This window comes from Malus domestica, chromosome 12 (genome assembly GCF_042453785.1).
Source record: "Malus domestica chromosome 12, GDT2T_hap1".
Classification (NCBI taxonomy): domain Eukaryota; kingdom Viridiplantae; phylum Streptophyta; class Magnoliopsida; order Rosales; family Rosaceae; genus Malus; species Malus domestica.
In genome coordinates, this window is record NC_091672.1 from 31,140,990 (window position 1) to 31,168,523 (window position 27,534).

General features: G+C 39.1%; 6 protein-coding genes across 8 annotated transcripts; 3 read left to right on the forward strand and 3 right to left on the reverse strand.

Annotated features, from left to right (window-relative positions):
• Positions 1-1,989: 1,989 nt before the first annotated feature.
• LOC103451120 (receptor-like protein kinase FERONIA) lies at positions 1,990-3,973 on the forward strand. Its single transcript, XM_008390557.4, has one exon. The coding sequence runs from the start codon at positions 2,708-2,710 to the stop codon at positions 3,842-3,844; it is 1,137 nt and encodes a 378-aa protein (XP_008388779.2). The 5' UTR covers positions 1,990-2,707; the 3' UTR covers positions 3,845-3,973.
• A 1,682-nt stretch (positions 3,974-5,655) lies between these two features.
• LOC103414019 (uncharacterized) lies at positions 5,656-13,166 on the reverse strand. Of its 3 annotated transcripts, XM_029090197.2 has the most exons (7): positions 12,686-13,166; positions 10,305-11,243; positions 9,921-10,225; positions 8,108-9,839; positions 7,811-7,903; positions 6,469-6,828; positions 5,656-6,374 (listed from the first exon to the last, which is right to left on the reverse strand). In XM_029090197.2, exons 2-4 carry the CDS (start codon positions 11,155-11,157, stop codon positions 8,583-8,585), a joined length of 2,415 nt encoding a protein of 804 aa, XP_028946030.1. In that variant the 5' UTR covers positions 11,158-11,243; positions 12,686-13,166; the 3' UTR covers positions 5,656-6,374; positions 6,469-6,828; positions 7,811-7,903; positions 8,108-8,582. The 3 variants fall into 3 exon arrangements, with proteins under 3 accessions (XP_028946030.1, XP_028946033.1, XP_028946032.1); XM_029090200.2 differs by lacking the exons at positions 5,656-6,374; positions 6,469-6,828 and adding an exon at positions 7,329-7,583; XM_029090199.2 differs by lacking the exons at positions 5,656-6,374; positions 6,469-6,828 and adding an exon at positions 7,329-7,586.
• LOC103414020 (receptor-like protein kinase FERONIA) lies at positions 5,693-7,018 on the forward strand. The gene has a single exon (XM_017326474.3). It carries the CDS (start codon positions 5,693-5,695, stop codon positions 6,956-6,958), a length of 1,266 nt encoding a protein of 421 aa, XP_017181963.2. The 3' UTR covers positions 6,959-7,018.
• Positions 13,167-13,470: 304 nt separating the features above from the next.
• LOC103451123 (ferrochelatase-2, chloroplastic-like) lies at positions 13,471-17,468 on the reverse strand. Its single transcript, XM_008390561.4, has 9 exons — positions 16,983-17,468; positions 16,611-16,754; positions 16,376-16,477; positions 15,929-16,032; positions 15,715-15,841; positions 15,061-15,213; positions 14,730-14,830; positions 14,352-14,553; positions 13,471-14,137 (listed from the first exon to the last, which is right to left on the reverse strand). The coding sequence occupies exons 1-9, from the start codon at positions 17,340-17,342 to the stop codon at positions 13,913-13,915; spliced, it is 1,518 nt and encodes a 505-aa protein (XP_008388783.1). The 5' UTR covers positions 17,343-17,468; the 3' UTR covers positions 13,471-13,912.
• Positions 17,469-18,502: 1,034 nt separating this feature from the next.
• LOC103451122 (sterol 3-beta-glucosyltransferase UGT80A2-like) lies at positions 18,503-24,039 on the forward strand. Its single transcript, XM_008390560.4, has 14 exons — positions 18,503-18,792; positions 18,887-19,071; positions 19,183-19,434; positions 19,874-19,985; positions 20,328-20,498; positions 20,887-20,950; positions 21,179-21,236; positions 21,347-21,524; positions 22,163-22,293; positions 22,686-22,788; positions 22,927-23,003; positions 23,243-23,290; positions 23,380-23,529; positions 23,689-24,039. The coding sequence occupies exons 1-14, from the start codon at positions 18,672-18,674 to the stop codon at positions 23,872-23,874; spliced, it is 1,836 nt and encodes a 611-aa protein (XP_008388782.2). The 5' UTR covers positions 18,503-18,671; the 3' UTR covers positions 23,875-24,039.
• Positions 24,040-24,072: 33 nt separating this feature from the next.
• LOC103451413 (uncharacterized) lies at positions 24,073-26,273 on the reverse strand. The gene has a single exon (XM_008390817.4). It carries the CDS (start codon positions 26,125-26,127, stop codon positions 24,073-24,075), a length of 2,055 nt encoding a protein of 684 aa, XP_008389039.3. The 5' UTR covers positions 26,128-26,273.
• Between the last annotated feature and the right edge of the window lie 1,261 nt (positions 26,274-27,534).

Below are 27,534 nucleotides of genomic sequence, written 5' to 3' on the forward strand. Positions count from 1 at the left end.
GCGGAAAGTGGGGTATGAGCACAGCTCGTACTTGTTGGATTTATCGGAAAAATCATATCGTAAGGTTTAAAAACATTCGGGTGACTGAACGTTTTGCTTGACCCCATGTAACAAGGTGGCTTTCTCAATCAGCAGGTCCCCTAAGTGTAAGATCTCACGTCGTTCAGGGAAGTGATCCTTATATGTATATTCTCATCCCTATCTAGCACGAGGCCTTTTGGGAGCTCACTGGTTTCGGGTTTCATCGGAACTTCGAAGTTAAGCGAGTAGCACGAGAGAGCAATCCCATTATGGGTGACCCACTGGGAAGTTCTCGTGTGAGTTCCCAGAAACAAAACCATGAGAGCGTAGTCGGGGTCCAAAGCGGACAATATCATACTACGGTGGTGGAGCGGACTCGGGATATAGTGGACCCCGGGCGGGGATATGACACCAAGTCTCAACAACAAATGATACCACAAACTCTGCCATGCTTTGTGCTTGCTAGCTACTTCCTAATCCTCAAATTACAGCAGAACAAAGGTTAATTTTACATACAAAAAAAGAAGAAGAAGAAACTATTACTTTTTTTCTTTCTTTCTTATCTACTAAAAGAACATAACCAAACTAGCTATATGTTGTGATTTATATAACCAACTCACAGTTATTTTGATATTTACCACCCTCCAAATCTCATTCAATAGGTAATTATCGGGAAGATTCTTACTCTTAGTTATATATCCCGAGTTTATATTTGTTTGCCTGTCTTTCTCTTGTCGCAAGATGATAGCTTGAAAGTTTCTCTCATCTTGTTGGGAAGGTGATGAGTGGGCCAATCTGAAAATATTTTGATGTGAATGAGGGGTTATTCTATGATCATATAATATCCACACAGCCCTTGAATTATTTTCCAATTCAGAGTAAATGATGGGAAAAGGAGAAGGGAAAGAAAGAAGGGTGGTGATGGCACCGAAAGAACGAAGAAGGGAAAGAAAGAAGGGTGATGATGGCACCGAAAGAAAGAAGGAAAAGGGAAAGGGATAGGATAAAAGAGTCATCATCATATTTTCCTTCGCCATTACCTGTTTTTTGGAGCATGGGAACGGCTGAGAAAAAACAACACAACATTCATCAATTCATAAACAACATACAAAGGGGATATCATACTTTAACACACATTTTCACAACACACTCCGTAACTTTCTTTAATTATTCAAATCGTTTATATTTTAATTAATTATTCATAAATCATTCTTGTAAAAAAAAATTAGATCAATTCAAAACCATTAAGACATTTATTTATAGTGAATAAAATAGACAAATACGGGAAACACTAAAATAACTGTTATTAATTTGACCATCATATATGCCTATAAAAAAATCGACAATCTTATAATTTTGGATTTGGATGAAATTTGGTAGCATTGATCTATGAGAGAAAACATAAAATTAAATGGATCGTTAAAATATAGAGGTATTCATCAATTTCCCCCCTGAACTTGTGACTATTGGCCAATTTCCCCCCTCAACTTTAATTTTGGCCAATTTCCCCCCTCAACTCTCATAATTAGTCAATTTCCCCCCTCAACTTTAATTTTGGCCAATTTCCCCCCTCAACTCTCATAATTAGTCAATTTGCACCCAATTGTTAATTTATTTTTTTTTAATTTTCCATCTATTCTTTTTTTTTCAATCTTTCTAATAACTTCCAACAAAGTACTAAAATTAACATAAACTCACTTGCATAATATAGGGTAAAATGTACAAAAACATTAATACAATTAGTATGTGATATGGGTTGATTATAAGAAAAAGTTATGAATCGGGTTTAAAGCATGTAAAAGAAGAAATAATAACAAAAAGACATAATAATCATAAACTCATGGATCAGACCTATTTCAATAAAATAGGTTATTCTTAATAATGAGTAAAAAATTATGAATTGACTAGCCATTTTTGCACTAAAGCTCGATTCTCTGCAATTTACTTGAACTTAGCTTTCACTTTTATAAAGAAAATTGTATTCACATACAAAAATGTACACATCAATCCTTTTCGTTATCAAATTTGTATAGTAAAAAATCAAATAAAATTACTCCATACTGATTTATTATGACTAATAATACTATCTATGATAAATTGTAAAATTCTAAATTTTAATCTATTTGTAATAGGATAAAGATATAGGAAAATGATTAACATACATCTTATTTAGTTTCTTACACACACTTGTTTAATTATGATCAAATTAAAAAATTAATAGTAGGGTGCAAATTGACTAATTATGAGAGTTGAGGGGGGATATTGGCCAAATTAAAGTTGAGGGGGGAAATTGACTAATTATGAGAGTTGAGGGGGGAAATTGGCCAAAATTAAAGTTGAGGAGGGAAATTGGCCAATAATCACAAATTCAGGAGGGAAATTGATGAATACCTCTAAAATATATTATAAAATTGATCTTATCCGCGGAAAGTGGGGCATGAGCACAGCTCACACTTGTTGGATTTATCGGAAAAATCATATCGTAAAAATATTCAGTTCACTTTCTTTAATGTGAAGTCCTGGTCTTTGGAGGACTTTTGAGTCCTGACGCTGCCATTAATTTCCAAGGAAAAACCAGCCGCCAGCAGGTGGACCTTGTTAATAATTTGGGACCCTCTCTCGAATATGCAGAATGTAAGAGGATGAGGAGGATCACTTTGTGAGTCCATGTCTTAGATGCATAGTGATGGGGCGTACTGCGCAGTCTGTTTCTCGTTTCTTCTCTCTTCGGAAGAAGAAACAAAATGATTGGGCGTTTCCAGAAGAATTATGCCGTCGTTTTACACTTGCTGAGATCAGTGCAGCAACTCAATGTTTCGACCAAACCTTATGTATTGGTGAGAGTGTCTTTGGCACAGTATACAAAGGGCGTATTAAGGTCGATGGGGATGCGGACAGGAAAGACGTCGTTGCAATCAAGCGCTTTTCCGGAGATTCAATCCAGGGAGTGTGTGAGTTCAGGGCGGAGGTACAGCTACTATGCCAGCTCCGCCACCCAAACCTCATCTCTCTCGTTGGATTCTGCCAAGAAAATGGAGATTGTTTCATTGTCTACGACTACGTGCCCAACGGTACCCTCTCTGATTACCTCTTTGATCCTTCCAATATTAAAAATAAAGATCCCTTTCCCTTGACTTGGAAGCAAAGGTTGAAAATTTGTATTGGGGTGGCTCGCTCAATACACTACCTTCACGCGGGGGTTAAGCATGCTGTCATCCATCGAGACATAAAATGCTCCATCATTCTATTAGACCAAAACTTGGTGCCCAAGCTTTCTGGCTTCGCGTTGTCCAAGATGGGTCCTCCTGTCTTGTCAAATCCATTAATCAAATTAAACTTGCCGGTGTCTGGTACAATCGGGTATCTTGATCCAGAGTATGTATCTTCCGGGCAACTTACCGAAAAATCTGATGTCTTTTCATTTGGAATGGTGTTATTCGATGTGTTGTGTGCCAAAACTTATGCAAAATTGTTAATAGAAAGCCCGGACGGCAGCGTGATTTTCCCGGATATGATTGATCCATTTCTGAAGGGAAAAGTAGCTCCGGATTGTTTGAAAAAAATTATGAACATCGCCGTGAGATGCCTGCGTCTGAGAGGAGCTGAACGGCCCACGATGGGTGAAGTGCAGGTGGAACTTGAGTGCGCACTGGAGTTGCAGGAAAGGGCAGACGCCGTCAAGCAGCCCAAGGAGTTGGGGACAAGTGCAAGCACTTCTCTTGCTCCTCCTCTTCCTGCCCATGACATGGAGGACTATACCTACGAAAATATATCATTTTCTGAGATCAATGAAACTTTCTGTATATTAGTGAGCTTCATTTAGTACTGATGAGGCAGCTTCTGTTGATAGTATTGCTAGCCTTGATCCTAACAGGGAAGCAATAACATATAAGAAATATTGGGTGATATGCAATAACTATACTCTTGAAAGAAATAAACTTTGGTTTATCCATCTGAGGAACGCTACAGAGTTTTTGGTTTCATTCCTCTATATGCAACAATGTTGTTTTCGCATGTCATGCACGAGAAAAACAAATGTACGTAGAGCTAATTGCATGTATCGGAGTGAACTTGGCCTACTTTGAGGCCCTCGGAGGTAGGTGAAGGTAAAGAAAAAATCATGTTGGAAGAATAAACTACCAGCTTCATTGAAAGTTAGTACGAGAACAATGTCCAAAATACTTGTAGTTAAACTCATAAATCTTATTTTTTCTTATTTTTTCTTTTTTGAGAAGAATTTATTGATAAACAAAAAAAATACAATATGTCAAGAGGACGTGAGGCCAAACCCAAACCATTAAAAATTCATAACAACAATTCAAAACCTATTTCCGCAGCAAAACCTATAACAAGGAAGCTTAGAAAGGTTGTGAGAATAAGCAGTTGCAGCACAAGGAGGGCATGAATCTCACCAATGGACACCGGGGTGATCAACACCATAATTGGCCAAACAATCAGCAACTTGATTACCCTCTCTAAAAATATGAGAAATTTGAACCTACATGGAGAATAGTAAAACTCGACAGTTATGCCAACTGACCAATAGCCTCCAAGGGATAGATGTCAAGGAAGGTGAGGATGAAGAAAGAAGATGAACAACCAGTGAGGAGTCACATTCAATCCATAAGGAATGTCAACCTTTATCCCAAGCTAAAGGTACAACATGAATAACAGCGCGTAGTTCGGCATCCAAAGAAGAGGCCAAGCCTATTGAACCCGCAAAACAACCAAGAGAATTACCCGTAAAATCCCGAAAGATACCACCAAATGCAGCCACACCAAGGGAACCTCTTGGAGCACCATCAGTATTCACTTTGATCCAAGACTGAGAAGGCGGGCGCCACAACACCTCAATAATTTTTGGAGCCTTAGCAAGACGTCCACGAACACCAAGGAGTTGACATTTAATAGAGGCGGCAAGTTTTAATTTTTCCTGCTTTGCTTTCGACAAACACAAGTCACGCATAAGATCATGGAGGCGGCAAGTTTTAAATTTTCCGGTTGATCCGAGGGTTCCAACTTGAACCATGCACCTATTAATCAGTAACCCAAGTAGCGTTCTGCAACATCCTCTATTGTTTCATCTCCCTCTGCTTCATGATGTGGCGATACAATGCCTTCTGCAATCCATAATTGAACCAGTTTTCTCCGCGGAATTTCAAAATCCTTCAATTATTTTGTAGGATACTCTGCTTCATGATATGGCGATACAATGCCTTCTGCATTACTGGAAATGTCTTGATGTGAATGTGGGGCTATTATATTCGCACAGCCCTTCAATTATTTTGTAGGATACTCTGTAATTTTTTTTAAGGATTCGAACTTATTATATTTAAATTCATCACTCATAAACCATCCTTGAAAAAAATACTAAAATAACTATCATTTAATTTTACCCTATAAAAATTCCGACGGTCATACAGTTTTGAATTCGGGTGAAATTTGGGGGCATTGATCCATGAGGGAAGTACGTAGGTATACCGTATGTCGTATATATGTTTGTGTGAATGTGGGCCGGGTTTCCACACAGCGGCTTTCAGTTTTTTCAATTACGTAAGTGAATGTGGTCTTTAGTTTCCCAAAAATTAAAAAGAGTGAATGTGGTCTTATCCGCGGAAAGAGGATGAGGGAGGATTTTACGTAATTGAGTCCATGTCTTAGATGCATAGTAATGACGGCCATACAGGCTTGTGAGTCATACAGGCTTGTGAGTCCATGTCTTAGATGCATAGTAATGAGGCGTACTGCGCAGTCTGTCTCTCGTTTCTTCTCTCTTCGGAAGAAGAAACAAAATGATTGGGCATTTCCAGAAGAATTATGCCGTCGTTTTACACTTGCTGAGATCAGTGCAGCAACTCAATGTTTCGACCAAACCTTATGTATTGGTAGGGGTGGCTTTGGCTCAGTATTCAAAGGGCGTATTAAGGTCGATGGGGATGAGGACAGGATAAACGTCGTTGCAATCAAGCGCTTTTCCGGACGTTCAGAACGGGGAATGCGTGAGTTCAGGGCGGAGGTACAGCTACTGTGCCAGCTGCGCCACCCCAACCTCATCTCTCTCGTCGGATTCTGCCAAGAAAATGGAGAGTGTATCATTGTCTACGACTACATGCCCAACGGAACCCTCTCTGATTACCTCCTTGATCCTTCCAATATTAAAAATAAAGATCATTTTCCCTTGACTTGGAAGCAAAGGCTGAAAATTTGTATTGGGGTGGCGCGTTCAATACACTACCTCCACGCAGGGGTTAAGCATGCTGTCATCCATCGAGACGTGAAATGCACCAACGTTCTTTTGGACCAAAACTTGGTGCCCAAGCTTTCTGACTTCGGGTTGTCCAAGATGGGTCCTCCTGTCGTGTCAAATGCATTAATCAAATTAAACTCGACGGTGGTCGGTACATTCGGGTATCTTGATCCAGAGTATGCATTGTCCGGGCAACTTACCGAAAAATCTGATGTCTTTTCATTTGGAATGGTGTTACTTGAAGTGTTGTGTGCCAAATCTGTTTCAAGAGAGATATCTGAATGTGTGCATAGGGGTGAGACTTTCCCTGCTATGATTGATCCATTTCTGATGGGAAAAGTAGCTCCAGATTGTTTGAGAAAATTTATGAACATCGCTGTGAGATGTGTGCGCCCTACAGGAGCTGAACGGCCCACGATGGGTGAAGTGCAGGTGGAACTCGAGTGCGCACTGGAGTTGCAGGAGAGGGCTGATGCCGTCAAGCACCTCAATGAGTTGAGGACAAGTGCAAGCACTTCTCTTGCTCCTCCTCTTCCTGCCCATGACATGGAGGACTATACCTACGAAAATATATCATTTTCTGAGATCAATGAAACTTTCTGTATATTAGTGAGCTTCATTAGTACTGATGAGGCAGCTTCTGTTGATAGTATCGCTAGCCTTGATCCTAACAGGGAAGCAATAACATAGAAGAAATATTGTGATAGGCAATAACTGTACTCTTGAAATAAATAAACCTTGGTTTATGTATCCGAGGAACACTACAGATTTTTTGGTTTCATTCCTCTATATGCAAATTAAATGTAGTTTTCGCATGTCATACACGAGAAAAACAAATGTACGTAGGAGCTAATTGCACGTATCGGAGTGAACTTGGTCTACTTTGAGGCCCTCGGAGGTCGGTGAAGGTAAAGAAAAAATCATGTTGGAAGAATAAAATACCAGCTTCGTTGAAAGTTAGAGCGAGAACAATAAAAACTTGTAGTTATACTCATAAATCTAACTATTCTTGGTTTCCAGTCTCAGCCATGAAAATGTTTTAAATGGATTTTAACAATGGTTACCATCAAGGCTCTGTTGCCATAATCAATTATACCAAGTATTTCAAAAATACATAAACAACGAAAGTCAACAGTCGAGACTCGAACTAAACAAATGCCCCTTCAGTACATCATTAGAGAATCACAACCATCAGCAGAGGAAATATATGCAACTATGCAAATCGAAAAGAGTTTTTTTCAGCTTCTTCTAGTCACCAAAGAAATATAGATTCTCTGGTTTCCTAACTCCGTTTTCTGTAGCATTAGTTGCAATCCTGCTGCAAATTTTCAGTATTAAATTAATGCATGCAATTCAACATTGGTATATCTACTTGTATACATAGAGCATAATTTTTTGCACTGCTGGGACAATAACCCTCATATAAAATTAGAATCATGACAATTCAACATTGATGTATTACGAAGCAAAGAACGAATTTAGGAGCCAAATCTTCAAAAAAAGACAATGCAAACAAGGAAATACATGAACTTGTTAAATTACCTTCTCTTCTTCTCCATAGTCTTTCCTATAGTCTTGGGGAGCGGCTTTCTTGTCATGTTCCTGATCATCATCCGTATTTGATTGGACCATGAACTATTGCAATCAGAAATACACAATTCAAAAGCGATTTTATAGATTAGATTTCCAAACAAGAAACAAATTGCGAGCTTAAAGTAGTTCCTACTGATAGTATATTTGACCCAAGAAACACCAAAATAAAAATAAAAAACAAAAACAAAACAAAAGAAAACACAGACAAGCACACACACACACACAAGGCACAAGGTAGAACCTCACCGGGATAAGTTTTATCTGCAATTCAAAGGACTCTTTTCTTGAAACCTTACCATCAAATATATCCTTAGCTAGTTGATATACCATGCCATCAGAAAGTACCTCCCTCTTCCAGCTTGGAAAAGTTGATCTTATAGAACATCAGACATGTCAAAATACACAGTACTAGGTTCCGTCATCATCATCTACAGGTTGAGAATGTTTTATTTATACAGTAGGTCCTGGTGCCACGTTACAGGAATGACAGCTTATTTCAGTGCATGATCAGCTGACTTCTACACAAAATTCGCAGCTGACTTATGAGAACGATTCGCTTATAAGCATAAACCACCAATCGAGTCATCAGTCTCTTTTAGACTTCCAATTTCCCTTTTATTCCTTGCATTTACAAATTGCCTGAATAACAAACTGTGTACACCACCTTTGTACAGCTTCCCATACAAACAAACAGACTTCCACCTGCCAAGCTACCTTGAAGCTACAGCCTTGCACTACAATCATCAGATATAGTCTCTTCAGAAGAACCATCGCTGTCTATAATAATCACATCTTGTTTACCCGCGTGATGAGAATAATCCCTTCTCAGTTTCCCCATCCCTAGTCCTACAGATGAGTAGTTGAAAAGAGGAGCAGTACTTAATGGTTGTGAGTCATTTACTCTTAAACCACCACATGTAAACTGCATTTCATTCCTTGGTGCCAAATGTGATCCCCGAGGATCGAATCTGAGAAGGGTGAGATTCAACCTATCTGAATGAGCAATTGATGAAACAGTTGAAGGCACAGTTGGCGGTGGAGAAGCAACAGCTTCTCTGAGCCAGTGGGGTAAATTTCCCTTTGCTCCAACACAAGTTGTGGGGCCATCAGTTGATAATAACTTGCCCCTTCGAATAGTTCTACTTCTATTTAGAACACTAAATTCATCATCCTCATATTTGTCCCTTCCCATTTCAAAACGAGATGTCCTTTTTGTGTAACCAAGAGGCCTCCGGGGATTTCCATTGCCATTGTTGCAAATATAAGCCGACTTAAATAGTGGCCTCCTCGAGGCATTACCTCCTCTATGAGCATCAACATCGCCAAGTGAAACTTGGGTTATGTCTGTTGTATTTTCTTTCCATATTCCTCTTTTTGGACCCGAGAAGTAGTTGCATCCCAATTGAGGAACACATAAACCACTAAAAAGTTTTGACTGTTCCTCTTCCCACCGCTCAGCTAAGTCCCTTGCCACCCTCCATGGTGAGAAGTGAAAACTTGGATCCCTTAACATAGCATTCCAATTGTCCCGTCCATATCTCCTCACGCCCATCCATAGAAAATCCAACTCTTCTTCAGACCACATGGTATTATATGGCATATAATTGTCATGAAAACTACCCCTCTCATTCAAAGCTCTTGCTTGGCTTACAACACTGTCATGCATAATCTTGTGTTTCAAAACTGATGATAAACGGCTTGAGGAAGATTGGAGCGCTGCATCTCGGATGAATTCTCTTGTTCCAATGATGGAGTTCAAGAAGGGAGATGTATTGAAGCAGGTATTGGCAGCACATCCTGCAAGTACAGGCTTTTCGGTTAAGGATAGACCCAAAAACATAGGAGATCCTTGTTTTGGTTGATTATTCTGGCCTCCCAACAGAAGAACTTTTCTCCGTTCTGAAGCTATAGAAGCAGCTACCTCAGGTTGTGTTATCACCGGGCAAAAAATGTAACTGGTTTTTTCTTCTGGAAACAGCTGGAGATGAAAATATAAATAAAATTATTTGGCAGCCAAATTATCCCCAAATATCCAAAAAGCAAGACTTAAAAAACCTACCTGCAGACATTTGTTTTCAGAAGTAAATTCCTCGGAAATCAGATAACCAACTTTATCATCATTATCTTTGCAGCTGGCACCAACTTCTAAAAATTCAAATGCATCTCTGTGTAATTGTGAAGCTTGAGTTTCTACTCTTTCATTTCTCACAGCCAGCATTTGTGGAGGAGACAGTTCATGTAATACAGCGGCATGATTTCGGCTAGTAGAATCCAAGGAGCCCCCCATAGTTTTTGGCGCAGCAATATTAGGTTGCTGTTGAGGACTCAAGTTCAAGTCAAAATTGCAGTCGGTGCCACATGAATCTGCTAGTAAGAGTGTATTGTCAGTTAAAATAATGTAACTGGTTCAATAATGCATGCCTAGAAATTAATGAAGTTTTACCGGTTGGGATAACTGACAGGTGCAAATAAGGAAGTGATTGGCCTACACAAGGGAGTTCCGTCGCTTTAAGATCATCACTTGACAAAACTTGAGCTTTGTTTCTGGAGTGCTTCAAATCTGTCTCATGATCGATGGAGCACTTTTCAGGGGAAGTTTCTTCGCACGAAGCGGCATTAGCACAAACACAATCACTCAATTTGGTTACCAATGAGCAATCATTTTCTGCAGGCACAGATATGCTTTGTTTATCAGACTTATCTATATCCTTTCTTCTTGTTTTCCTTCGGCAGAAAGTAATTAATGGGGCAGTCGACTTGGTCTGCACAGCTGAATCGCAGCATAAGTTATCTGCATTAATTTTAGAGAACGGATCAGTCTCTTCCAAGTTTGATGCATTCAATCTTAGCAAAATACCATCACATTCAGAGGTGCCTTTTCTTTCAAATGATGATGATGATGATGATGATGATGATTTCGGCCAGACAAAATCAGCGGTCATTTCAGTGGCATTCCCCATTAACCCGGAAACTAACTTTCCTCCAGCATTATCATCGTCAACCAATGCTTCATTATTAGTATTTGAGGACGAGCCAACTTTCTTGTGACGGGAGAGACCCTCATCGAGACTGTCCAGTCTGCTTGATTTTCGTATTGAATGAGGTATTGAAGAATCATTTCTGTCATAGTCTTCTGGTGCACACTTATCAATCAAATGAAGTTGCAAGTCTTCTCTACTTAGAGAAGTGTCACTCGGAGCCACAAAAAGTGAATTATGGCAATCATGTCCCTCTTCAAGAGCTTTTCTTGATCGCCGCTTTCGCTTGTATGTTAAAAGCACTTTGGTCCCTGACATTTAACCTTTCACAATGAAATCTTGCTGCAATTCCACACTCACTAGTCCTTCCACTATATTGACTCACATTTTCAACACACAAAAACCTGCAGAAAGGAATAAAATCCAGTTAACCAAACAAAAAGACATGACTCAAATAAAGATGAAGGGAAAATGACAGATTCCAAGTCTACTGTGAAATGGTAATGACTCTTATGAGAACTGTCGCAAACAAAAAATGCACTAACATTGTCAAACACGGGTATTCATTTGCTAAACACGTTAAACAGTTGAAAAAAAAATCAGTTGGGAATAGTTAAAAAGGACACTTCTTTTCTGCTTTTTCTACTTTTTATATATTCCATCTTTCTTTGTTCTTCACAAGCACATTTTCTTTTGGTTTTTCCTTCCCTTCTTTCTTCTATTTTGAAACTTCTGTTTGGTTAAGACAACGAGAGGAAGGGCTCGTTTGGTGCCTATGATTGGATTGGATTGGAAACTCACTGTATTCAGAGTAGGTTGAAGGAAACTTATCCCTTCCAATCCCAACAAAATGGTGATATTATGCGGCAGAACTTTCCTTCATTCCTAATAATCTCCTCAAAACGTAAATTCATTCGCCTATATGTACAATTATATGTGTTATCCATTCCGATCCAATCCCAGGCATCAAACAAGCCAAAAATGATAAAACTCATGTATATCAGGAACTGACATGTACAATGAGACTTGCTGCCTTAAATCCCCGGTTTTACATGTGCAGTAAGAGTTGAACAAGGGGTAAGGATCTCAGAAAATTCAAAATTTATCCCAGTCCAAAAGTGAAACATGCACAATTACGCTACCTAACACACGAAAACTATTCCTGTTTCCAAACAACACACATGCTATACCAAATTAAAAACCATAAAACATTCCAAGAACGTAACTTTTACAGTACTGTTACACATTGAATTCATGAACTTCAAGTTAGAGCTCGAAATTCAACCAAGAACACAACTTTAACTTTAAGGAAGAGCTGGGAATTCAAAATTTAACCAAATAAAAAACCGTAACACGCACATATAAGCTACCAAACACACGAAACCATACCTGTTTCCAAACAACACACATCTACACCAAATCAAAACCAATAAAACATTCCAAGAACACAAATTTTAGCATGATGTTCCACTCTCAATTCATGGACTTCTCACTAAGCTAAACAATTGTAGAGAACTCCATGTCCTCCGCGATTCGAGAGCGATTTACATTCATATCCTCACATGGGTTTACTAATTAAGCACCCAAGATGGTCCATTTAGCTGCCAAGCATCGTTCTTGTTTAAATTTTCTAAATTTGTTTTGCTTTTTTCTTGTTTCCAAGCACTAACCTCGCTTTCCACGAAACAATCAAAGACAAATTACATTTTTCACGAAGCAATCAAAGGATAATTGTGCAATTTCCACAAGCAAGCATAATGAATAATAATTGATGTCTGAGAAAAACATACAAACAAATACTTGAAACAGAAAGCATCGGGTATAAAAGAAAGGAGATGGATCAAACCGGAGTCCGGCCAGCAAAACGACGTCGGAGCAGTGCACACACCGCCGGTGAGACCTCTGTGTTTCTGTAGAAAAGGTTTGAGTGGTTTACTTGCTGTTCCTCAGTTGAAAGAGAGGAGAGGAGAGAGAGAGAGAGAGAGCATTAAGCAGTGACTGTGAAGTGACTGAGTGACTCATCGAGACGTTTCTTCCTTTTGGGTGCCGTCTTGACCAAGCACGTGAAGTTCACGCGGGAAGAGGATACTAGAACCAGACGGAGACAAAAGAAGCATCTCTGATAGCTTTTGATTCACGCGCGCCAAAAGACACGCCATCTCGAAATGACGTCACTGTTCAGTGGCCCCCACAAGATTTGGTGTCGGGTATGGTCCACCGGATTCTTTTGTCTGTGGGCTCTACCACAGTTCAAAACACTGGACATGCAATGAACTCTCCCGCTCAGTTACTGCTTTGTAGCTGTTTCTGATAATTCTGAATTTGTTACTTTTATATGGTCATTACAAAATATATTTATTTTATTATACAACTGGAATCACGTTAACATATTTGAACGGTCATGATTAAATTACGTCAACATCTTATATTAATTTTTTATATAATAAGAAACAAAATAAGGAATGGATATAGAATAAGAAACAAAATAAGGAATGGAAGGAGGCGATGTAAAAAGGAAGGGAGAATCTTAGTCCAATCTTTGCACATTAACTCGTAGAATGTTCGCGCATTGGCGTCTAAACTAGATGGAAATAACTAAAATGGTTTAAGATATTGAAACACATGACCGAATTGACCAAATTGAACTCGACCAGTAATCATCTGCATAAGTACACAAATTGCTTTGAATATTTGAATTACAATAGCTTCCTTCCGTTGATCAACGAAAGTTCAACACCAAGAAAATCAACATTCAAAGTAGAGCTCAAAACTTTACTGAAGGTAAATTCATGGACCATCGTGCGAGGCTGTGAACATACGAATTACAGACGATTTATACATCATACAAGTTTTCCACTTTTCCCCCATAAAGTGCTGCACCTGGACAGCTCAAATCCGATCGTGTAAGCGGGGACTCAAATGCATCAGTATGTAACTTACAACGTGTGTGGGGAGAAAGAAAAAAGGAGGCTCAATATTATGAATAGGTACATTTAAGGAGGAAGAAAAGAGGAAAGAGAGCAAGGGAGGAGGGAGGAGGGAGGAGGGAGAGAGAGAGATATAGAGATTAGATTTAGCGATGTAAGGGTAATATGCCCCATTGGTGCAAAAACCCCTCCCCGGTGGTGACTTCTAGGACCAGTAGAACCACCACTGCCAACATAGCTGCTCTTCCATTCCAAGTCTCGGCACTTTTTGTCCAACCCCATTCCCAAACAGTCACAGGTGCCGGTAGCTCCCTACGCTGTGAATCATATGTTGCTAACAACTCTTCCACACTCCCAAGTGGAACTAAAGACTGCAACAAAAGACCCGAAACACCATCCAAAGACAAGCACAGAGTAGAAAACTATAGTAAGAACCTATCCAAGATGGGTTTTCAATACGGAAAACAGAAGGGACAAACAAATGAAAAATGGTACCATAAGCTAGCTTCTCTACGCCACCCACCCATGGACTCATGCGCACGGAGGGCACACACAAGACACAACATTGTTCAGGAGAGAGTTTACCTGTCGAGCTTCAAGATGTGAGACTGCCATAGCTCCAACATATGGCAAGCTCTCAATCACCGCATCTGCCAAATCTGAAATGAAGGTGGGTTCACATCCTAGTGCGGGAACACGCCCCCAAACCTCTATACCAGATTTCAGAGCCAATTCTTTGTACTCAACATCGATTTCTTCTAGAGTTTCAATATGCTCGCTGACAAAGCTGTGGTCATGCATCAACAGTTAATCACAGAACTAAGTTTCATAATTCATATATATGATAGTATGCACACATGTTTGTGCGCCTGAGATTGAGCAAGAGAGTGAGAGAGTGAGCGAGAGAGGATGCAGCTAAAATTCAGCAAACAGTGGGGAAAAGAAAAGGCGACAAACAATTACCTTATAGGGACTGCCAGCAGTCTTTTGACTCCCTTTTTTCCAAGCTCAATTATTGTCTCATCTGTGTAGGGTTTTAACCACTCCACAGGTCCAACTCTGCTCTGTTAGAACATTCACTAACTATAATCAACCAAGTCACAAAGAATATCATGGATGTATAAGATAGACATCGAATACAATAAAAGAAATCTGAACAACGAAGACGAGTATGTCACTATTTTTACATGATCTTTGAAAAAACCATCCCTATTCGTGAGAGGCTAGAGGCTTGAACTCAATTTTCCTTTATAAACATATCTAAAATCAGATCAAATTAAAAGCAGAAATGCACCTGATAGGCAAGGGTGTACGCATTAGTTATTTTTCTCTTTTCTAACTCCTCCATTATCAAATCTATGCATTCCTCCATCTCCGCCTTGTACGGATCACCAGCCTCTTCCACATATGCAAGTGGCACTCCATGTGCGCTAAAGAATATCATTACCTGTAATGCACATTCCCAATTAAGCTGGCTGACATCTACACGACGATGATAACCAAGTAATTTCATTTTGGAACTTAGGTGTCACTGTCAGTAAGAGAAAAGCTAGAGCAGAACAGAAAAGAATTGCATATTATACCATACATTTATACACCAAAACTGAAAAGGCCGTTACTATAGCCTCTCGCAGCACTAAAAATTTATTGCAGGAACACTCAACTGCTAAGAAACCATATCCAAATGTGTCTATAGAAGAAAGGAAAGTTATAGCAAGATAGTTTTGCTTTTTGTGGCAGCCTTTTTTGACAACTTAGTAGTATGCATAATATAATAAAACAATCCTTATATCCCCCACTAAATAGAGATTAAAGAAACCTCTCTGAGGCCATGAGAATTGTAGAACCCTAAGAGGTACTTTTTCTTTCATTTAGTTTAAATGATGCAGGATAAGTAACTCACTTAGAGGCATGAAAATCAATGTGAAAAAGAAAGATTTAACAATACTTTTTCAGGGCTGTCAAAACATTGAAGCTCTTTTTCAATCAAATTTGCCATTGCCGTTATGTACCCTTCACGCTGGTACCAAGATGGTATTACTGTGTGCTGCATGTTGACAAGATATTCGTCCTCCCTGATGAACCAATGAATTATCCAGTCAGCTTAAAGATTATAATTTGAGGCAATGATATGGCAACACATAGTTAGAGTTAGACATCACCGGAATATACTCTCCAGGAGCCGAAGGCTTGAACCACTAGTTGATATTGAAAATTGTGGATAAAGAGGAAGGACGACAAGCTTTGTAATTCCATCTCTTTTTATCTACAAAATCTTTTTAAAATCAACAACCAGATCCATGAACTTTTGACCACAATTGAAAACCTAAATCTCTTAACAAATTTGCATGTTACCAACTCAATTGGAGTTAACCTAAGACTTGACAAAAGTGCGGAACAACCATTATAATTAAGTGGCATCATAGTTAAAGAAAGAAGAGCACATCTCATGTAATTTGTGAAGCAAAATTTGAAGTGGAATGATTCAACAAAAACTATATATTTGTTTATTGTACAAGACAACGTAAACTCTAAGACGTACATAACTCACTAGCCGAGATATAATTGACAGATGCATCGAAAATCAAAATGAAATCATACCAAAATACCTGTTCTATAGCTTCTTCAGTAAACGGATGCCAATAACGCATACCAACATACACTTTTGCTGGGACATCCTTCGCATAAAGGGCCTTCCTCAATTCTTCCGCCTGAATGGAGAAAAGGGTACCCAATGAAATTCCAATTAGACAGCATTTCCATCAAGCTTAAGGCTTTACATGATAAGCATGCAATTCAAGAGCACTTGAGGTCAATGTTAAGAGAAAGTTAGAGTGGTCATGCCTGTTCATCAGTTATCCGTCGAAGAGGAGAGCCGCCGCCAATGGAGGCGTAGCCTTCTTTGCTCTTTGGCGCCCTCAGAACGGATATAAATTGCGCCAATGGCTTCTGAAGGAACCGAAACAGCCTCGGCAGTCTAATGATATCCTGCCCATTTTTTCACGCACGTTCAAAAATCACTACCCCAATTCAATAGATTCCACTCTAAATTCACACACATTAAAGTTACTAAATTCAAATTCGCACTCTTTAATTTTACTAAATTCAAAATTCACACACCTTAAAGTTTACTAAATTCAAATTCATGGCATTTTTGTAGAAATTTCAGAAATTAAAACTTGAAAACTCAAAAATTGATAAGCTTGAGGAAGTTACCGGATCAGCGAAGAGGTTAAACAAGAAGGGCTGGACGTCGTCGAGGGTCTCGGGCCCACCGAGGTTAAGCAGCAAGACTCCGACTTTATCCTCCCCACTAAACGGCGTCGACGGAGCGTCCAGAGTTTCCGACGCCACCAACGCCTTTAGCGGCGGCAGGCATTTCCGGAGCGAGTTCTTGGAGAAAAGCAGAGCAGATTGCGTCGAGGAGTATCTGGCGACGACGCAATTTCTAACTGGAGCTGCGGAGGTGTGGATGTGAGAACCGCAGAGTAATCCTCCGCGCGGCGGCAGGCGGTGGTCGGAGGGGACGGCGGAGGATATTGTCCACGGTAGCATTGCTATGGATTCAGCCGCCATTGCCCGAGGCCTCGACTGAGAAGGCAAGTTGCACTGTTGCAGAGTGTACAGCGTAGAGAGAGAAGAACAAGAGATAGGCGTTTGGCTATGGGTGCTGAGTTCGCAGTTAGGACACGTGGCCTGCTTCAAGCCACTCTCACTCTCTCTCTTCGAAGGATTTGAATTCTAATTCAATCGGGTTTGAACCGGACCCGTGGACAACTCATGGGTCGGGCGGATTGGTAGGAACAATTTTTAACATTAACCTGTAAACAAATGATTACTTACGAGGCGGATAATTAACTTGTTTAACATAAGGTAACTCTTCTAATAATTCCAAGGATCAAGACTTAAAATTACTAAGTCAAGATGTCGATACACATACATTTTCACTTGAATTGTGAAAACTTTAATTTGTGTATAAAGATGTGGTTATGTTTTGGTCACCTATTGAATTGTCTCTGATAGTTACTTGTAAGCCTATCTATCACGAACTCTTATCATACCAACCACATCTTTTACGACAATGAGCTTATAACTCAAGTAGATAGATTATTCACATTGCATTTAAAATTCTAAGTTTGATACTCTCCTTTTTCACTATTGCTTGAATTAAATAAAAAAATCACATTTTTTTTAATGTTTCGAAAATTTAGGAATTAGTTCATGAAAGATTCTCATATTGTTTGTTAAACAGAATAGTGTTAAGATTCGTAGGTAAATGTGTTAAAACTAAATTACTTTTCAAATGTTTTAAACAAGCGATTGGTTTTGATGAAAATTAAATAAAATTGCTTTTAAGGAAGACACTTGTAAGAAACGAGACCAAAATGATAAATTTGTTAATTAAAGATTATAATTCAATTAGTTAAGAGCATTCACACATTTATTTCTTATCGGTGATATAAGTCAGTAATAAAAAAAATAAAAAACCTAACGAAAAGTTAAAAAAAAACTTTAGTTTTAATGAAAAATGACAAATAAATATGTAGTAAATAATACTAAAGAATAAAAATATGATTTTTCGATAAAAATAAACAGTACCGAAAATGTTAAGTTAAAACTCGGCTTGTATTCGCAGTAAAATAAAGAGAGAATAAAAAAGCATTTTTGCCCTTTTGGTCGGTGGTTAGGTCGGGTTTTAGTTATTACGTTGTATTTGGCGCCCTCGCGTTGGGAACGTGTCACAACCTGGCAGTTCCAACTGTTTTCTCTCTCTGTCTCTCTCCCTTCTCCTCTTTTCTCGCTTTGTGCTTTCCAACGGCTCCAACAACTCGAACTAGAAAAAGCATTCCGATACCTTTCCCTTCTCCATTGACAAACCTCGACAGAATCTCTCCCCGCGAATCCATGACGGAGTCCTCCGCCGACCACCGCCGGAGCCATTCCGGCAGCTCCAGCGACGGGTCCGTCTATTTCGAAGCCGAAGCCCCTCCCGATCCTAATGACGAAAATGCCACCACTTCCTCAGGTTCCTTCACCGCCTCCTCCTCCTTCTTCGTCATCGTCATTGTCTATTTTCGTAATTTTGGTTTCGAGTTTGTGAAAAAATGTGGATTTGGTAGGGCATTTGGAGATAGACGTGCAAACAGAGAAAAATTCTGGGAAGTCACCATCCACCGTCCGTACGTCGTCCGGTTCGAGCTCCGGTTCGAGTCAACTCTCTGCGAGCGCGCGATTGACTCAGAACCAGGCGTTGGCTGTGATTCTCGCCAAGCTCTTCGATCAAAGAACTCCTTTTAGAAAAAAGGTACTCGATTTAATTTTTTTGAATTTTTCCCGAGTTTTCGAATTTAATGTTTTTAGAATTTAGTCCTTGAAATTTCTAGGATTTAATTGGAACTACATTGAAATTCTGCAGCGTAAATACATAAAACGGCTGGCAAAAGTGAAAGATGACGGGACCGTGCAATTTGACGTTCTGGGAGATATTAAACCGCAGTATCTGGATTTCGGAACTGGAGCTGCTCACAGTGAAGCAGCTTCTGGTGGAGAAGCTGGCAGCGAGACGGAAACTGAAGTTCAAGATATACCTCCTCTGCAAATTGTAATGCTTATCGTCGGCACACGAGGAGATGTGCAGCCGTTTGTTGCCATTGGAAAACGATTGCAGGTCTCGCATTTATGTGCTTTTAGCTATATAGAACTTAACAGTGAAATGCTTCATAATTTTGTGTGTAACTGATTGAGAATGTTGACATCAATTGTGAGATAATTGTTTATCTTTTGCTGGATATATGCTCGTGCTCGGTTTTGCTTAGTGTTCTCTGCTGGTGATTAATTGTATGACGAAAATTGATGTTGCTTCGGTGAAACTTTAGTTGCTTTGTCGATTTATTGCTTTGTTTGTGCCTGTTAATCACATCCATTTTACTTCTAATGCTCTTTGTGTGCGTGTATTTATGCATAAAGATATAATTTAATCAGAGTACATTGAGAATTTTACCTTTTGTGATGGAAATTTTAGAGGCGATGAGTGAAAATAAAATATAGCTCTTCTTGGGAAGCTTATCCCGGACTTTATGTGAATTGACGGATGTGTTTACTTGCAGGAATATGGCCATAGGGTTAGGCTAGCAACTCATGCAAATTTCAAAGATTTTGTCCTTACTGCTGGGTTGGAGTTCTATCCTTTAGGTGGAGATCCAAAGGTTCTTGCTGGTTGTAAGTACAGAATTTGTTTCTTTTTTGTGCCCTGCGTACAATAATGATGAGTCTTTGGTCTGTTTATTCCATCATTTGTTAATTTCTGAAATTATTACTTTGCATAAAGTTTAGTTAATGTAACCGCTACCTTGTTCCACGTATCAAACTTATTTTAGCATTGAGGTTTTAATTTTCATGTACCTTATTCTGCTTGCTTGAATCGTTAGGAAATAATCTTGGAAATTTAACATTGAAGATTCAGGCCCATTTGTCTGTGTGTTCCTTAAAAAACACACATATGTGAACATGCCTGTCTTATTTATTGGATTTATATTGATGTAGTGCTTTTGTTTTTTACAGATATGGTCAAGAATAAAGGTTTCTTGCCATCAGGACCTTCGGAAATATCAATTCAGCGACATCAGTTGAGGGAAATAATTTTTTCTTTACTTCCTGCATGCAACGAACCTGATCCTGATTCCAAAATTCCATTTAAAGCAGAAGCAATAATTGCCAACCCACCAGCCTATGGTTAGATTTCATCATCTTATTATTTTGCTTTTGGTTTTCAAGTATCAATGGCATTGTTCAAACAATTGATTTGGCGACACACAATATTTGGCTTCAAGCACAAGGTGTTTGTGTGTTTGTGGTTCCTATTACCGTTGAAATAAATGAAGACCCTATATTGATGTGTTTAAGGCAATCTACCTCTGACAGTGTTGATGGATGCATGGTCATAGCCTCAACCACTTGAAATGCTCCGAAAGTCTCCATAGTTATGTTCTTTGGAGATAACAATTACGGATCTTTATAAATTAAATATCTGAACGGTTTAACTTGATATAAAAAGAAGAATGAATATTTATGTTGTTTGAAATCATTTAGTAGACTCCTAACTTTGCAAACACTTGTCCAGGGCACTCTCATGTCGCCGAGGCACTAAAAGTACCACTTCATATATTTTTCACCATGCCATGGACGTAAGTGTTGTCTCCTGGGTTAGGTCAAATTCTGTTATCTTTTGCTCAATGATTCACTCAGTTTCATTGTCCATTGTTCATTTTGGTTGACCTATAATTTCTCAACCACACACAGTTCATTGCATATGTATGTACTTTAAACGTACTGTTAAAAGAGAGAAAAGCAGCAAATCATGAAATATTCTTTGTTGTTTGATCAATCGCTTGATAACTATTTACCTTTCTCAGGCCTACGAGTGAATTCCCCCATCCTCTATCTCGTGTCAAGCAACCAATTGGATATAGAGTGAGTCTCATACGATATCCTTTTCTACCTTACTGATAGTGATCTATATTGATGCGTTTGTTTGCCGGGCTTATATTATGTAATTAAACAGATTTTTCTTTTCTTTCCAGGTATCATATCAATTAGTCGATGCATTTATTTGGCTAGGAATTCGAGACATGACTAATGAGTTTCGGAAGAAAATGCTGAAGCTCAGACCTATCACATATTTAAGTGGATACTATAGTTCTCCTCCTGACGTGCCCTATGGGTATATATGGAGTCCTCATCTTGTTCCCAAACCTCAAGGTCATATATTTAAATCTTTTTCCTTCAGATGAAAATTTTGCATGTCAATACTTGATATGAAGTCACTGATTTCTTCCATACTAAATGAACTGATATCGATGTCATAATGGAAGATTAATTTCAGCTTTTCTGTCCATATATATGGATTAGAGGTTGTCTTTAGTTCTACAGGTGATGTATTTCAATGGATTGCCCACTATGTGCTTGGTGTGAGCTTGTTAATATTTTATTGCTCGTTGTTCCACGAATTGAAAAACGGACTCGATGTTGTATGGTTTGTTTGTTGTTGATTCTTGGTCCACCTGGATTGAAATTCTTATGAGGACTTTCTCATAGCCTTTCACCTTGTTTCTTGCCTATTTGGGGTTCATTGTATGTTTGATAACCTCATTGTTCAAAAACAAGTAATTGTTTACAATTTATTGCTGAAAATATGATAGAGATACATGGTCAATTCAAAATACTCATCGTGGTCACTAGATAAGCTTTATCATGCAACAATGGGATTCTTATGCTGATATTATTGCAGAAGCCTCCAGAATATGATTTGATAGGGGAGAAATATACTAGCTTGACCAAATGAGAAAACAGTATGCTAATTATTTGCTAATATGCTTTGGTTTTCACTTGTCTGGCAGATTGGGGACCAAAGGTTGACGTTGTTGGGTTTTGTTTTCTTGACCTTGCTTCAAATTATGAACCCCCAGAGCCACTTGCTAAGTGGCTTGAAGCTGGTGACGCGCCTGTATATATTGGATTTGGTAGCCTTGTGAGTTATTTTTTTTTTGGAGCATTTTCTATTCGTGTTTAATGTTCTTTGCCCAGTTCTATCTCAGAGTAGCTCTGTTTCCACCGTACACTCAAAAAACACTTGTTACTCTCTGACCAAACAATCACCATGAGAGCCAAAACCACACCACCAATGAGTGACCGCCTTCATGCTGGTTCCCAACCAACAGGTTGTGGGGGATCTATTCATGAAAGTGAAAAATTGTCCCCTTTGCTCAGTTCACTATCTGATTTGACTGAGAACATTACAAATGCATGCAGAGTATACCTGTCAATTGAATAGTTAAGGTTACTTGATTGAACATTTAATTAAAGTGGTAAATTGTCTTGTAACATGCTAATGTTTTTCCTTCTATTCCGGTTTTTTATTAGCCGCTTGAAGAACCGGAGAAAATGACTGATATTATTCTTAAAGCTCTGGAAATAACTGGACAAAGAGGCATTATCAACAGAGGCTGGGGTGGCCTTGGTAATTGTAAGTCTCAATTCGTTAATAAAATATATACATATGTATATATATATATATGTATAAAATATGATATCTTTAGTTTTTACAAGCACATTGTATTCTTACTTCTTTACATGTGAAAAGCTTATATATTTCTCTTCTCAGCGGTAGAACCAAATGATTCTGTGTACTTAGTGGACAATTGCCCCCATGATTGGTTATTCAAACGATGCTCTGGTGTGGTAAAGTCTTACTGCTTTTAACTCATTTTGATTGGTTGAGATTTCATTGCACTGGTGTTCACAACGTCATTCTCTCACGGTTGTGCTGAAATGTTATCTCCGTTGCAGTCTGTTGTCACGCATTAACTTGACACACTTCTTTTGTCGTTTGGTTTCGCCCCTGGGTCTAGCTGTTGCTTGTACTTTGTTTTCTTTACAAATGAACTTGGTTTCACATTGGATACGGAAATTCGTTTTAGGTACATCATGGGGGTGCTGGAACAACTGCTGCTGGTCTGAAAGCTGAGGTAACTGATAAAATTATTAATGGGAAATCTTATATGAGGGAATGATTTAGTTAGTGGCTTATTTATGGGTGATATTGTGTTCTTTTTAGTGTCCAACTACAATTATACCATTCTTCGGGGACCAGCCATTTTGGGGCGAGAGGGTGCATGCCAGAGGTGTAGGTCCTGCACCCATCCCAGTTGAGGAATTCTCGCTTCAAAAATTGGTTGATGCCATACGCTTCATGCTAGATCCAATGGTATTTACCGTTTTGTTTTCTAACTTCAAGTGATTCACATATGCTGGTGCTATAAATTGTCATTTTTTTCGTGTAAAATTCTAACACCTGCACTCGCGTTGAACAAAACTTGACATTGTTTATTAGAATACAATTTTAACATAACTTCTCCTTTGGAAGGTTAAAGAGCGTGCTGTAGAAATTGCGAAGGCCATGGATAGCGAAGATGGGGTCAAGGGAGCAGTGAAGGCCTTTCACAGGCATTTTCCTTTCAATAAATCTGATGACGACGAACCTGATCAGTCATTGCCAACTAGAAGAAGGTTATTATCTTTCAGAAGATGTTTTGGCTACTCCCCGGCATGACTCTCGACAGCAACGTCTTGGCTGCTCATGATTCTATATACGTTTAGGGTGATCACTAATCCATATCCTGTATCGTTATTTTAATTTTTTTTAGCTTGTCGAAACTTGAATTTATAAAGTTATAATTTGAAACAAATATGAAAAAAAAATCGTAAATTTTAATTACTGTAAAACTCTTTGAAAATACATAAAATACAATCAGTTTGGAGGAGGTCCTTCCAGTCGGATGTAATCGTACATAAGTCCTGCGAAAGGTCCCCAGTTTCTTGATTGAGTAAGATATATGGTGTTGTATCCTTGTTGAAGTCGATAGCTCGGCACATCGACACTGAAGAGCCAGTACAAACCATGAATTCCATGCCTTGCTATGGCATTGTCCTTCCCTATTAGCCCCGTCGAAAAATGAGGTGCGTCATTCCGGTTGTTGAATCGGACCTGCAGTTCTGCGTAGTTGGCCGAGGCCAACGCCAGTTGGAGCATATAATTTCCGGTGTTCCAAACGTTCTCAAGTTGAAATACAATTTGCCATGTCGTTGCCTCGTATGTACCATTTCTGTTCCTTGTCACATGAGCGTAAAACCAATCATCTCTGTAATTGTCAGTGCCGACGGTGTAGATGAGATCACGGTCAGGGTAGTAATCTCCGTATCGTTCCCACAAGCCATATTGCCTAAACCTGTTTGCGTAATTACCAGTGAACAATCGGTTCACAAGGGTTGGATATGGATCCGGTATGTTGAACTCCGCGGCTGATCGATCGGGGGTGCCGATTTCCCACAAGGTCGGACCGTTTCTCGGAGGTTCAAAGGTAAGATTAGCTAAACTGACTTCACTTGCTGCTTCAATTGTAATATCGTACTCGTATTTGTAGTCCCCAATGAAGCCGGGAACAGTTGCGTACAAACTATAGTTCCCCGGTCGAACATCTTTCACGTAGAAATAACCTTGCTTGTCAGCTTGAGTCCAGAACTGATAACCCTTGCATTCCGTTTGCCATGATCCCGCGTATCCGCTCGCAGCCAGTCCCACATAAGCATAACTTGCTGAGACTAGGCTCTCGTTGATGTACGAATCCCGTATTAGTAACTGACCAGCCACTGATCCGCGTTCATCGGAGTTAGGAAAGTCTTCGGACTGAGTGAAATTGTATGGCCAACTCTTTACTTCTTCATACATCTGTTCTTTTGCATTTTCCCAGAGAGAGAAGGACGCATTCGAGCTTGGAACGTCTGAGTTAAGAAACACAAAGACGGGCCCGAAAACCTTCTTCCATGCCTCACCGTCTGCAAAGGTCAACCCAACGTCTTTGCCGACGTAGTGACTACTAAGAAACACAGTGAGGGCAGTTGGGCCGACGTGAGAGGTAAGTTCCTGCTTGAATGGCCCCGCTGAACGAAACTCAATACTAGGTGTGATCATCCAAAGCCCTATAGCATCGTCAGTGCTAATCCAACCGTGAACCTTAATGTCTTTGACATCATTGGAGTATTGGTACTTGTCATCCACCTCTCCTTTAAACTCGGGATTGCTTGGATTCGTTAAAAGAACAGCTTCACGATAGGCAAGGGTCTGAGAGTGGTCTCCTTTGCGATCTTCGGCTGTTGGCATGAATCTTTGTCTGTCGTCTGATATAGCCATGAACTGAAATTTATCTTGTCGAAGTTTCAAAGCAAGTCTTGTTTGATCTATGCGCAATTCCGGCCACCCTTCTAGACGCTCGTATATGGCATTCGCGTAGAACCCAGCGCGACCACGCTGCATTATGTACCTTTTGTCAACATTTAAGGGTAGCGTCCAATCTCCGAGGGAAACATCATAAGTTTTATTAAAAGAAATCTCTATTTGATCCGCCGTCGATGTAACAATCTTAAATGTTGTTCCTTGTAGTCTGTCCTCGCCGTTTTTCCATACAAGATCCCAGTAACCTCTATTGCTTGGGGGGTTTTTGATGTCAAGCAAGTTGTCAATTCCCTTGTATTGGATTCCAATGACGTCTCCTCCGGGATTTGAAAAAGTGACCCGGACAATGCCATTGTTCAGCTCTACCGTGTTCTGAGTTTGCTCTGTTAGCATCTGGTTGAAGTTGAGCTCATTGCCAGTAACGCTCCTGAGTGCTCGCCTTCCAGAAATCCTCGTCGTCTCGTATGCACCATTGTTAATAGGGAAGAAGAAGAGCAAACCAAGTAATGCTAGTGCTAATACTCCAAGGATCACCCATCTCCTCATTTGCGTCACCTTCTCCATCGAAAGCATGTTAGTCTCTCTTCGGTTGCAATAATCGAATACTTGTTCGTAGTAACAAATCAACGTACTCGTTCTGTTTTGAGATTAACTGATGACAAATCAAATCTTACATTCGATATATTTAGTCGGACACATTCATCCTCATGTAGTTAGGACTCCTCGAGTTGTTGGAACTCCTGGATATAGAGTTTGGTTTGATTTTCCTGGATAAATTAGGATATGATAATACCTTCCCTTTTATGTTTGTTTGTTACGTAAAAAATTTCCTGGACGATTTAGGATTTCCCCTTTGCTGCTTTGGCTGCTACTTGCTCTCTCTGCATTTGGTTCTTCCGGTTAGGAGTTTGATTTTTGGCGGAGTTCCGATTGCTTTCTGGCATAAAATTTTTGTGTTCGAAATCTTCGGGTTGGTTCGGTTGCTGCTAAGCAAGTTCCAGCCTAACTCGAAATGGACAAATTTCGAGCAGATAACAAAGTGGAAGTTTTTTTTTTTGAAATGTCGTATTAATATATATAAATTAAAATTTTAAGCGATTGTTATACCAACTTTTCAAAACCATTAATTTATCATCTCAACCTAACTCCAATAAATTTTTCATTCAAAATAAGTTGTGCAATGCACATAACTTGTGTTTAGGATTATTTCAGACATTTTAACATAAAGAATATCATCAAACTTTACCACAGATTAGAGGGTCCCAATAACTATATGCTTGAGTATTCACTTCGAAACACATAAAAGCAAGTGCACGTCGTTCCTCGTTTCCGAACGCCAAGCCCTCAGATTCTCATATATCATATCAACCCCTTTGTTATTTTTTGAGAGCCTAGAATTTTTCTTGTCTAAGGCAACTTATTAGAAGGAGAGTGTAACGACCCGTCCCTAAATATTACGATTTTTATGAATTTTTAACATGAAATTACAAAAATGACCTTCAAGCAAGGTATAAAATATTGATGATATCGGAAATATCGGTAGTCCAAAAACACAGAAATTTCGATGAAAATATCGGGATATTATCGATATCGATATCAATAAAAATTGAATAAAAACCACGGAAATTTTAAGAAAAACTTGGAAATTTTTATTGAAACTTTGCAGGATGTTTATTTAGTCAATTATCTATTAGTTTATCACAAAAAATTGGAAAGAAATGCATTGCATGATAGATATAACTGATTTAAGTTGATTATATAGTGAGCTGGCAAACATTGTGAATGTAGAAAATATGTAGTAATTAATGAAAGAAGTTTAAACACACCATAATCATTTATATATAATGAATTAGTACAATATTTTACACTTTATACATTACATGGTAAGATACATGAGTGATTTAGCAAGGTCTAAAATATCGATGATATTGGAAATATCGGTAGTCCAGAAAAATATCGGTAGTCCAAAAACACGGAAAT

Coding starts and splice junctions, on each gene's coding strand:
- LOC103451120 (XM_008390557.4), top strand. CDS start 2,708: ATGGGGCGTACTGCGCAGTCTGTTTCTCGTTTCTTCTCTCTTCGGAAG.
- LOC103414020 (XM_017326474.3), top strand. CDS start 5,693: ATGACGGCCATACAGGCTTGTGAGTCATACAGGCTTGTGAGTCCATGT.
- LOC103414019 (XM_029090197.2), bottom strand. CDS start 11,157: ATGTCAGGGACCAAAGTGCTTTTAACATACAAGCGAAAGCGGCGATCA. Junction 10,226..10,304: donor CCTGTCAGTTATCCCAACCG/GTAAAACTTCAT, acceptor TCTTACTAGCAG/ATTCATGTGGCACCGACTGC. Junction 9,840..9,920: donor CTGAAAACAAATGTCTGCAG/GTAGGTTTTTTA, acceptor TTTCATCTCCAG/CTGTTTCCAGAAGAAAAAAC.
- LOC103451123 (XM_008390561.4), bottom strand. CDS start 17,342: ATGGCGGCTGAATCCATAGCAATGCTACCGTGGACAATATCCTCCGCC. Junction 16,033..16,375: donor CTGAAGAAGCTATAGAACAG/GTATTTTGGTAT, acceptor AAGATTTTGTAG/ATAAAAAGAGATGGAATTAC. Junction 14,554..14,729: donor CTGCTGGCAGTCCCTATAAG/GTAATTGTTTGT, acceptor GCATGACCACAG/CTTTGTCAGCGAGCATATTG.
- LOC103451122 (XM_008390560.4), top strand. CDS start 18,672: ATGACGGAGTCCTCCGCCGACCACCGCCGGAGCCATTCCGGCAGCTCC. Junction 20,951..21,178: donor TTTTTCACCATGCCATGGAC/GTAAGTGTTGTC, acceptor TACCTTTCTCAG/GCCTACGAGTGAATTCCCCC. Junction 23,004..23,242: donor TCAAACGATGCTCTGGTGTG/GTAAAGTCTTAC, acceptor AATTCGTTTTAG/GTACATCATGGGGGTGCTGG.
- LOC103451413 (XM_008390817.4), bottom strand. CDS start 26,127: ATGCTTTCGATGGAGAAGGTGACGCAAATGAGGAGATGGGTGATCCTT.